We start from the raw sequence: 12,236 nt of genomic DNA, 5'->3' as shown, positions 1-12,236 counted from the left end.
TTGGTAAATTTTCTTGCAACAACTTTTAACAATTGCAGGAGACCAAACATCTTTAAAGCTGCTAGAAGTCCTTACCCAATGCTGATAAATTAGCATTGAAGACTGACAACTCTGCTAAAAAGATCATCATTAAAATTAGCAGTAAGTAAAATAAAATACTTTCTTTTTTTGTCTCCTCTCAAAAAAACCCTGAATTTTATCTATCAGCCTTATAAATCCAACAAAATATTAGACATTAAGAAATTTGGGGAATTTTTTTTGTTTGGTTTTGCTTAAAAGAGTTAGAATGTATTCAGCTCCAGTTTCAAAGACACAGGCTGAGAAAAGATACACAAATTTATTTACAAATTTGAAACAAATCTGAAGTAAAAATTAAACCAAAAAATCCTATGTACAGTAATATCATTATAATAACAACAATATTTATATATTTCTTAGCTGGTCCCTGTCTGACAAGATAAAATTATTTGAATACCTGTAAAGAGAAGAAAATTCTCCTGAATTGTAACAGAAATATGAAAAATACTACTTTGAAATCCACAAAACCAAAAAAGGTAGTGCTTCATTGCTATCCACCAGGGAACAGCTGCAGTGCTCAACTACTACTGAGGAACAGCTCACACCATATGAACATGCCAATATTCACCCCCGAGCAAGAAAAACTACGTAATTTCAGGGAGGAAGTATTATATTATTTTAATGAATAAAGAAGGTCAATGCTCCACAGCAAACATTAATTATGGCAAAAGATATATTCTGTCAAAGCATGCATCCTTTTAAATGTCATGAGTCCAAATTTTATCTTTCAGAATGAAGCAAATATGTTTTAGCAGAGGCCGACCAGCATCAAAGTAAATGTATCTCACACTCTTTTTTTTATTTTGCTTCACTCAATGATTCTTAAACAAATCATTTCTTCTCTACACACTGCACCATTTCATCACTACAATCAAAACCTAAAGATGGTGCCTACCAAATAAGAAGGTTCTTTAAAGGTCTGAAGAAAAAACAAAAAATAAAGTTTCTCAGTGAAAAAAGTAAAATAAGATTTTTTACTGCAGATACTACTGTTGAATGGTTTAATATGCTGATCTAATGATGAGGGGAAAAAATGAACATGAAAAATAACTTACAGGTTTCGTGAGTCTAAGGTCCTTTCTCCATGCAATATGTCAGCATGGATAGGAAAATCTGTCCACTAGATTATAACGCAAGTGACAATAAGAATTGCAGTTTTCAAGTAAAAATTGCAGAACCTGAAGAATTTGCTTTAATTGGTATTAGCAATTCAAGTAGGTCTTGCTAATTAACAGGACTTTTGTGCATTTTCTTGTTAGTCGATTTTTCTTTTGACAGCATTTTTACTGGTCATGCATTGAAACAGAAAAAGGCCATAAAGCTCTTTGCATACCAGTTAACAAAATACGGACAACAAAATATATCTCTATATTTTGCAGCAGTCTGAAATAAATTCATTTCCTTCATAAAACTACAATCTAACAAGGTATTTTCATCAGCCTGTCAATAGCAGAACATGAAGGATGTTTCCCCAGATTAAATATATATACATATATATATTGGGGCGTATTTTTCTTTTACTGTATTTTTCTGGCATTCTATGATAGAGAAATACAATCTCAATCCTCACAGAACACTGGGGTTTTTTTCACACATGTATTTTCACATTTTTCATTTTAACTCAAATTATTTTCTGAAATGGATAGGAATAGTATTTGTGCTTTTGTAATGTAAAAATGTAGGCTCAGTTTCCTAAAAAAGAGGATTTCAGATATCTATACATGTTTGCACATTGTAAAATATACGCGCCATTTTAAATGAGCTGAACCAAAATCTAGCTTGGAGAGACTACAATGAAAAGGGAGAGTGCAAAAATGCAAGGAAGACTCCTAATGCGTGAATGATTCCATTCTTTCATTCAGCTGTGCTGAAATACCTTACAGTATGGCTTACCCATAACAACTGTAACACCATCAGAATGCAATTGCAATAACTTATCTGTTTACTTCAAACCAAATGTTTTCATTTCATTATGTTGGTGTGCTGCTGACTGACTAAATTTCAAGCACAAGTGCAACAAAAACTTAAACAGAACAGGACCCTTTATTCTCAAAAGTGAATCAGACCATTCAGAAACACTAGAATATTATATTAATCATGAGACTAAAGATTTTTTTTTAAAAAACAAAGGTCAGAACTGGGTAGCAGAGCAAAGAGTATTTATTGGAAGACAATCGCAGATCTAAAATACTTGTAATTGCATTAAAAAAAAAAAAAGGTAAAAACAGTAACCCAAAGAAATGGAGGCACTTCTCAAAGGCATGGACAAACTACTATCTACTTCTTTCACCAGGAAAGGCTGTGTCCTTGTTAGCATCTTCCCTCAGCTGTTTCCAATGACCAACCTTCTTTATGTGTTTTCCTGGCAGTCTTGTATTTCAGCAATGCTGCAGTCCTCCACCCAGCAACAGACTCGCATTGGAAGAAGAAGTCACAAGACACTCAAATAAGCTAGGAGAGCTCTCAAAGCACACTCATGTAATTCTTCTCTGTTTCATTTTACGTTGTTGTGCCCGAGTGCTAGCTTATCTACCTGCCCACCTACTGACCTGGGAACTACCAGCGTGTGAAGAAACAGCCAACTGGAAGACAGCCAAGAACTAAAACACAGAATCTACAAATAATTCTCTTATTACTGCTTTGAACTTTAACACAAAATGTCTTAGCTGGAAGATTAGACCTGGAAATTTGATGGAAATTCCATTAATTTACTAAACACTGAAGAGTTCAATTTAAAAAACAATTTTCAGATTTTTTCCCTCACACAATATTCATGATACACTGTACACCACATCACCACCTAATGACACATTTCAATGCATACATACACGCATATGTGTATACATATGTAAGTATATATATACAAACATTGAAATACATACATATTCTCATTACATATGCCATATACATTACGTACGCCTGTCCATATGAATGTAATGACCATGACTCCTCAAGAACTAATTGCATTCATTCATTTTTTCAGCCCAGCATGAAGCTGGTAGATTGCTGAGATCATAGCAACAGGAGAGAGAAAGGAAGGCTCATCTTTATCTGTCCCTCTCAAAAAGCACACAGGGCTAGAAGAATGCCATGAAGTGTCCTGACTACATGCACTCAAAAAAGATTTCATAAGAAGCATTTCATGAAGATCAGGTACCACTTAACAAGCTGCCTTTCGTACAAGAGTGGAGGCCAGTGAAACTATTGTTCTTTGTGCAGTTTTTCCATAGAAGGTTTCAAACTGTTTCAAACACCCACTTTTAAAATAAGCACCAATGTTCTTTTGGAGACTCAAGGTGTTAATGAAACTATTAAAAGCAGAGAAAGTAGGTGTAAAGAACTGACAGCTCTACTACTGATCTTTTAATTACAAGGAACCAGTCAGAGATTTCTTCAGCTCTCCGAGCAAGCTGCTGGATAAAATGCTGTCAAAATGCAAGCTATGCTATTTCAAAATAGGTTTATATATATGTACAATATATTTACAAGGATGTGTACGTATACCCCAAGTACTTAGGCTCCTATGCTTCCCTTGACATATAAAACTCATACATAATACCAACATTAAAGTAAACACTTTGACTTTACCCTTCTTCATCCAAAACTTCCTAGTTTTCTTAACATTGTTTAACTGCTTTCTTCCTATTCCAGCCATTTCTGCAAGCCTTCCCTCAACTCTGTACACAGGCAGAACTGTATCTATACAGAAAACAACAAAAAAAGACAAACCAAGCAAAAATCCAGGCACATGACCTCAGCACATACAACTAACATGCTATGGTGAAATCCACAAACACATAACAGATGGCAAAACACTCAGACATCCATCCAGTCCATGAGTGTGCTCCAAGAAGTGCCAGGTGTGCGTGAGCTGCCACATCCAGAGCTTCTCAAAACTAAATCTGTGAATTTGGCTGGCCCAGGAAGGCACTTAAGCACACATCTATCCACCCACACAACTGCAACAGAACTTAGGTGTGTAAGGATTGAGTTCAAAGAAGTAAGATGCTTTTCTGAAACAGTTCCTAAATACTCAGCTACAAAATCCACATAGGATTCCACAATCCAGGCTGAGAAATCCAGGTTGTGAAATTCTGGTCTATGCATAGAATTTTCAGAAGTATCCACTCATCTTCTCCCAAATACGTATCTTAAAAAAACCTCTCTACTTACTGACCAAATTGTGGTATCCTCTTTAATTATGTGCAATCACTAACTGAAGTTAAAATTACTTTTCAATACCTAAATTCTCTATTTACCATCTGATTTCCTGATTTTATCCACATAAATACACAAAGAGAAAATATATCAGCATCCCATGATTTATAATAATTATTCTATGAATTTGGTGTACAATTTTCTTGTATAAAATGCAGCCAAATCCAGTAATACTCCTAATAAAAAATATTTGCTTTTGTGAGACTAGAAGCTATGGCCTCTATGTAAGACCAGAAACTAGACCTGCAATTCAAGTATTTTTAACAACCCTGAAACTAACTAACAATTTATGGAGCTACATAACCTGACACTGAAACAACTTACATGGAAATATCTAAATAGAAACCACAATCTTAAAGCATAATCCTGGCAAGCAAAAAAAATGTAGCAACAATTAAAACAAGTAGTTCAGCTTCAACTGTGACAAGATTACAAACAGTAGCAGGCATGACTGCAGGTAGACCGCTTCAAAATTTGGCCCTGGTACACTACATTCGGTCTGAATTCTAATTAAAAGGACACTACCAATCAAGATCAAATTAATATGCTCCATTCCAAAACTGAGCATTATTTTGTGAACAATATTTCCTGATGATAATAGTTTGCAGTCCCACATGAGAAAACATATATGCAAAGAGTGCTGAAAGACTAGTGCACTTTAAGGTGACAGTTAGAATTTGCATCCATGTAATTCTAAGCCTACATAAATAAACAAATAAAAGAAATCACATTTTTGAGTTTACTTGATGATTCATTTCCAATCAAAAAAAAAAAAAAAAAAGGAAAAAGGAAAAAAAAAGGACTAAAAAAAGTTATTTTATTTATACTTCAAAATTTTAATACCTAAGCATATTTTCACCAGGAACTGGACTACAGCATTTATAGAAGGTGTATGCTGATAATTAAATATGAAAGAAAAGTAAGGCATGGCAATACTTTAAACATTTCCAAGAACTGACTTTGACTCTGTAAAAATAAAAAACTTTGTTACTCATACATGCTGACAATAATGACCATACACTTTCTAATTGTTCTAGCAGAACTCTGTCAACTAACCAAGCAATGTAATATGAATTTTTCTAATAGATTCATCTGATTTTTTATTTACCAAACATTGTTCACACTAGGAGCATTTACCAGCTGGGTCACTCAGCAATTTGCTAATGTGTCTTTCAATGAGAATAAAATCTTTACATATTTCAGCAAGTTGCTGTAGTCTAATACTAATAAAAATTAAACCAAAAATTTGAAAGAAGGACAATCATTATCAAATTCTTCAAAGTTTTAATTTAATCTTAATTTAGAGTCCCTTAATCATTATTAAGATGATCAATATTTCAATTTTTAAAGTAATTAATTAGTTCTATGGCAGTTTGTTAATTCTGAATAAATATGATAAAGTAAGCTCCATCACAATGTTACTATTTGTGTTTATAGAATGACAGTATATTTTGTCCTCTAATTACAAATAGTTATCACCAAGTAAGCATCTCTACCTATTCTATATGCATTCATCTCCTGAGTCTACCTTTAGATGAAGAAAAATCACTGCAAAGTTATTCCTGCAACATTGTTAAATGCTCTAAATATTTTGATATCCAAAGACAATTTTGTCTTCAGCTGAGGTTCTGATGAAACAAATTCAAGAGAGAAGTGCTTTCTTTTCTTTGGGTCTCCCCCACCCACCATTCAGGTGTTTGCCTGTTTTTCTGTAATGCTCGTGTTACTTAGAAAGCACACACAAACTGGCACGCTGTATAAAACAAAGGAGAGTTGCATCTGCACCCTGCTCTTACTCATATTTTTAACTCAGATATAGACATGGCATGTCCAAATAGACACATCCATTGTGAGAGGGCAGTATTCTAAGACAAGAAATGTTTGGTTTTAAAACAGAAGGTTTAGAAACATCTTAAATTTAACTCTTCCTCTACTGTTTGGAAGAATAACAAAACCAAGTTTTCTTTGCAGTGTGCTGATGTTTGATGTTGGATTAATAAGAGTAGTATAGTATTAATATATGATTTAATTTACTTGAATCCTCGTAAATATAATTCAGTGCAATGCCCACCAACTAGGTAAGCTTTTGTTTGGACCTTCAACTGTCTTCACCTACGCACAGTTAAGATCACACATAAGACAACAGAAGTGAAAAATCTTGAATCTAAGGCTATTTTTAAAGTGTTTTGACTGTTATGCTAGCAATGTATGCATTTAGTAACACCTATTTCTTTCAATGATCCTCCTTTCGCCCAGTGGGACTTGAAAATATAACTTCTTTTTTTTTTATTCTAGCAGTTACATTTCATTTTGCATAACAACAGAAATAAAAATTCTGATTTTTAGAGGCAAGCAATTTTTGGGAACATATGTTCTCTGATGGATGATGTGAGGTGCAACTTTTCATCTTATTTACTCTGAGCAGTTTTTCTCAAGCAACACATGTAGAAAGAGGAAAATGTAGAGAGAGGCATTTCAAATCACAGATGTTCATCATACCCAAACATGATTGTTTCTGTTTCAAGTTTTTGGGCCAATTATTTATTGCTGAGGCGTTGAGCACAGGAGCACAGTAATAAAGTACTGGACAGACTAGCTAACCCTGGGCACTTGAAAATTCTGCTTGTTAACTTTTGCATCACCTGTTTTAAACCTACTCTGGAATACCGAGCAGTGGGGTTTTCTGCAGGCAACAGAGATCTATTAAAAAACATGACCTGTGACAAAAATCAATGTGCTAATCTCAAGCCAAACAGCAGTATCAGAAGCATAAAAAAGAGATAACGTAAGATAAAACGTCCCCAAATTTACTTAGACTAGCCTGACAGGTTTACCAGGAAAAAAAAAAAAAAAAAAAAAAAAAAGGTAAGCCTGCCACGGGCACTTTGACAACGCAAAAATATTTAATACCCAGATGACTTTTTACCTAAACACATGGATACCATTTGGAGGAAGACTGAAATTTTCTGATGCATGAGGGAAAACTCCAGGGGAAAAAAAATACAATTAAATGAAGCCTCCCTTTCCAGAGCTGAACTGCACTCAGAGCCTGGTGCTAGGAGTCCTCCGGTGCCCAGGAGAGCGGGGAGACTGCGCCAGCCCCACTCGGCCCCGACTGCGGGGACCCGGAATGCGCCGTCCTGTGTGCGGCGGCACCGGCAGACCCGGCCCGGGACGGCGCACCTACCTCGCCTGCTCACCTCCAGCCCGCCCGGGAGGGCCGCGCCGGGAGGGCAGCGCAGGGCACGGCCGGGCAGAGCCGCCCCCGACAACCACCTCACCCGGGCGCCGTGCGGGTCTCGCCGAGGGCGCGGAGCCCTGCCCGGGGCCGGCCACCGGCCGCCACCACGCCTGCCAAAGGAACCCTTCGGGGCACCACCGGGGGACCGCTACCTGTACCCCTCATCACTCCCGCGCTCCCGGAGCAGGGCTGGCAGCAGACAGGGCTGCCCCTTGGCGAGGGGCGCCCGTGTCCCCCGCCGGGAGCGCATCCATTCCGCTCCTGCGGGCCGGCGGCGGCCGATCCCGGTGGAGCCTTGGAGGGAAGGGATAGAGGAGAGGAGAAAATCAGCCCCGCCACCCGCCCGCACCATCGCTGGCTGCAGCCCTGAACCTCCCTAAAGGAAAAGTTTTCGTCTCTTTCCTGCAGCCGGTCTCTCGACATGGGTCTCCGCCGCCGGAGCGCCGCTGCGCGCCCTCCCGCCGATCCCCTGCCCGGTGCGCGCCCGCGGCCGCCCCGCGTACCTGGGGTTGGAGCTGTTCCAGTACACGGCGTAGCGGTCGGCCACCGCCTTGGCGCCGGGCTCCTGCCCGCGCACGCACACCCACAGCGCCGCGGCCGCCAGCAGCAGCAGCATCTCCACGTGCGGCATCGCGCCCGGCCGGCGGCGCGGCGAGGGGGATGCGGGGAAAAATAAAGAAAAGGGAAAAAGGGGGAAAAAAATAGGAGCGGGGAGGAAGGCAGGAGGAAGGCGGGAGTTCTGGGGTGAATGAATAAAAAGCGAAGCGCGGAGGCGGTGAGCGCCGCGCCGCAACGAGCGGAGGGCGCTTAGCGCCGCAGACGAGCAGCAGGCGGGGAAGGCGATCCGCGGCCCCTCAGGAAGCCTCACCGCGGCAGGGGGTGGTGGGGGCCGAGACGGGTGGCGGCGGCAAGCGGCGAGCGGTTCTCATTCACCGGGAGTTCCGCACGGAGCCCACGGCACGACATACACCGGCCCGCCGGCGCGACGGGCGGGCGAGAGCAGCGATTCCTCCGCCCCCTGCGAGCGGCCCCAGCGGCGCTGACGGCCGGAGTGCGCGGGGATGGAAGGAGCGAACGAGCGGGAGACGAGGGAGAAAAGCGGGGAGGAGCAGGAGAAGGAGATCTTTCCCCTGGAAGCCCACGGGGGGTCCGGGCAATATATTAAAGGCCGCCGGCTGGTAGCGGGAGGAGAAGTACTCGCAAATGTCAAAGCACAAAGTTTGTGTCTTCCTTTCTGGCCCTCCGCTCCCCTCAAATGAGCAGCAAACAAAAACACGGGGGGAAAAAGGGGGGGAGGGGAGGGGAAGAGGGGGAAAGAAGCAAAAGCCCTGAGGAGTTTGCTTGCTGCGCTGATGGAGTTGAGAAGCCTGTTCTGCAGCACGGAGTGTCTTGAAGGAGACTTTGTGGAGTGGTTTTCTTGTCCTTCCTGTTCCTGGGCGGTGGATGCACCAAGGACTGAGCAACAGCAAAGGCAAAAAAAAAAAAAAAAAAAAAAAAAAAAAAAAGGCGGGGGGCAGAAAAAAAAAAAAAGAACGGCCAATCCAAGAAATATAGCGGCGTGGAAACCAAGGAGATGAAAGTAAAAAAAAATTGTTTTATGAGAGGGCGTGGAGAAAAGCAAAATCTCGGAGAAGTGCAAAATCAAGCCTGCAAACTCCTCTGATGATACTGGTCTTGGCTGGCCTCTCCTGCTCGGGAAACGAATGGAATGATACGGCGAGGTGCAGAAATCTCCTGATTCAGCCTCCCGGAGCCTCTCTGAGATAAAGCAGGGTCCAGTCCCGTGAACATCAACTTCTGCGGAAGGACAAAACAGTTTGAAGGGTCAGGGAGGAGGTGAGAGTAAAAGAATCCACCCCTCCGATGACTACACAGGGAGATCGAAAAGACCAACCACCCCAGATCTTCTCGGTCTTGCCCAAAAGCTGCTCCCCTTTTCCCTCTGAAGCAGCAGCGAGAGCAGCAAGGAAAAATATACCACGCCAGCAGGCAAATAAATAAACTTGAATGCAGCGGCAGGCAGGGAGGGATCGTAAAGAGCGACGAGGATTGGAGGGGCAAAAGTCAGTTTTGAAAAAAAAAAAAATGCTTTATGGGAGGAAAAAAATCTTTAAACAGTCACGCCCCCTTTTGCAGTGACCGGTCCCTTCACTGCGTGTAAATCCGGCATCAGCAACCTGGAAAAGCTAGGAGCCTGGCGTGCTGCGCTGCCTCTGTGCATGCGTGTGTGCGACAGGCAGCCGCAGAGATGTATACGCGGTACAGCGAGGTACGCGCACACACACACAGGAACACACACACACGCACACACAGCACGCATACATACATGCACACGCGAGGGTCCGATCCGGCGCCGGTGTGCGTGAGGGATGAAGACGAGGAGGAGGTGCAAGCAGCCAGCTCGAAACACGGGCGCTGCTGCTTGATCATGTGGGATTTTTGCACGCAGTTTACTTTGGAAAGGGGGGGATTTGCCGCCGCAGCCAGTCAGGACATAGCTTGCTGTTTGCTTACAGATTCCCTTTTTTTTCTTTTTCTTTTTCTTTTTTTTTTTTTTTTTTTTTTACACCTCGACCGGATTGGCTTGCAACACGAGAAGGGAGGCGTCGTCCCGGGCTTCTCCTCCTCCGTGCCAAAAAAATACCCAACCCCACCTTCTGGAAACCTGACTAATTGAATTACTAAGAACTCGGAGTGGTTCCTGTGCAGCCTTACTGCTAAAGGTAACCATTTCGGTGCCGGATGCTGCGACAGGCATTGCGCGGGACCCGCGTGTGGACGGGTTTCCGCCTGCCACGAAAAGCAGTGTGCCGAGAAATTCCATCGAAGCAGCAAACTCCTTCCCCGCGTTCCCCCGCGGCGGGGCTCGGCACCCACGCCCCGGGCGACGCGCGGCAGCGCCGGCCCCCCACAGCGCGGCGCGGCGGGCCCGGCGGGGCGCGGGCGGACCTTCCGCAGCCGCGGAGGGGGCCCCGCTCCGCCCCCCGCCGCCGCCGACACCCCGGCACCGGCGGGGGGGCATGATGGGCGCCGGGCCGGCGTTCTGCCGCCAAGTGCCCGCGGGTGCGGGGAGGGAGCGGAGCGGGCAGGTGAGCGGCCCCCGCGGGCGGGCTGGGAGCGGAGCCTCCTCCCGCAGCTCCCGCCCGCCGGCGTTGCTTGGGTGACGGCGGCCAGCGCCGCGTCCGTCCCTTCTCGTCCCGTGCCGGTGCCGTGCCGTGCGGTGCCGTGCGGTGCCGTGCCGGGCCGTGCGGTGCCGTGCCGGGCCGGGCCGTGCGGTGCCGTGCCGGGCCGTGCAGTGCCGTGCCGGGCCGGGCCGTGCCGGGCCGGGCCGGGCCGGGCCGTGCGGTGCCGTGCCGGGCCGGGCCGTGCGGTGCCGTGCCGGGCCAGGCCGGGCCGGGCCGGGCCCGGGCGCTCCCGCCGCAGGCGCGGCCCGTTCGGAAGCGCCCCGACTCCCCCCAGCGGCGCGGCGGCGCAGCGCGGGCCCGGCGGCGGCCGCATCCTGCGCGGGGCTCGGCTCTGCCGCCGCTCCTTGGGCTGCTCCGCGCCCTGCGGCTTTCCTCGGCGTGAGGAAGGACGCTGCGGGTTAATCTTCACCGATCGCAGCATCCAAACTGCCCGCGGTTCCTGCTCTTCGCCCTCCGCTCGGAAGTCACTGAAGCGACGGAGCATGGGCTGGAGTTAAAGAGAAACAATCAAACCCCTTGGGTTGATTTTCAAAAATTTTTGGGGTATTTTTTTAGTTTTGGGGGTGGGGGTTGTTTGTTCGTTTGTTTGTTTTGGTTTTTTTATCGAAGTATTTTACGGTTTTCGAAGCTTTACTATTAAAAGCTTAAAAACTTGTCTCCCCATGGTCTTCCTCCAGCCTTGTTTACAGTGTGTTGACATTTGTAGATTAGTGTTCGTAGCGTACAAAGTACACCAGGCAAGTAAATGACCCAGGTATAACAGGCACCATAAGCTCAAACTCTCTACATTCCTTTTCATTGTAAGAATCCCAGCAATTCCAATTTTTTGCATTCTTTGAACTAAGTTCTTTTAATAGGCGTAAGCACATCCGATATTTCCTTAGTCTTTTTTTCTCCAGCACAGATAGACATGTGGAAATCACTGCCCTTGTAGGAAGCCGAATAAATAACACTTTCTTTTTCCCTGAAGAATCTCCTTAGCCACATTTGTAAGAAAAGCTCAATTTTTTTTTCCTCTTTGTTCTCCTTGTGAGAAGTATCACAGGGAAAGAGCAAGAGGTCAGTTTGTACAACTTAAAATGCATTTTAATAGCAGAGTCAGACCTTAATCTAGAATATAAATGTTCTTCCAGGACTGCAATGATTTGGTTTGGGTTTTTTTTAACACATACAAAGCTGTGAAAAGAAGGTAAACTATTAATAATGGGGAAAAAAATCCAAAAAATACTAGCAGTAGCAGGAGTATATCCTTTTTCCCTGCTTTACTTAGCAAGCAAGCTGTAGGTGACTGTATCTTAGTAGTTTATAAACAATACAGAGACATAAATCCTTTGGACTGAAGATGTAAATTAATTTCACAAGTAAAGCTAAATAGCAGTTTAATAAAGAGAAGGTGAGAATATTTTTAAATAACCACTTCACAGAACTGATCAAATATGCCGTGCTTGCCAGCTTCTTGCCCATTCACCATTTTCATGATTACATGATTACACAATTATTGATAGCACAGTTGT

At 44.0% G+C, this 12,236-nt stretch overlaps 1 protein-coding gene across 1 annotated transcript in view; it reads right to left on the bottom strand.

The window, feature by feature from the left end:
* Positions 1 to 8,181, bottom strand: part of EFNA5 (ephrin A5) — a 202,868-nt gene extending 194,687 nt beyond the window's left edge. Inside the window, exon 1 of the mRNA XM_054288537.1 lies at positions 8,041 to 8,181. Coding sequence (XP_054144512.1) covers positions 8,041 to 8,168 — 128 coding nt within the window. The 5' untranslated portion in view covers positions 8,169 to 8,181. The remainder of the gene's footprint in view (positions 1 to 8,040) is intronic.
* Positions 8,182 to 12,236: the final 4,055 nt, after the last annotated feature.

Source organism: Melozone crissalis, unplaced genomic scaffold (genome assembly GCF_028551555.1).
Source record: "Melozone crissalis strain CALT ecotype California unplaced genomic scaffold, PUWL_Pcris_2 ptg000005l_1, whole genome shotgun sequence".
Classification (NCBI taxonomy): domain Eukaryota; kingdom Metazoa; phylum Chordata; class Aves; order Passeriformes; family Passerellidae; genus Melozone; species Melozone crissalis.
The sequence above is the reverse complement of the archived record's forward strand: the minus strand, read 5'-3'. Positions and strand labels throughout refer to the sequence as shown.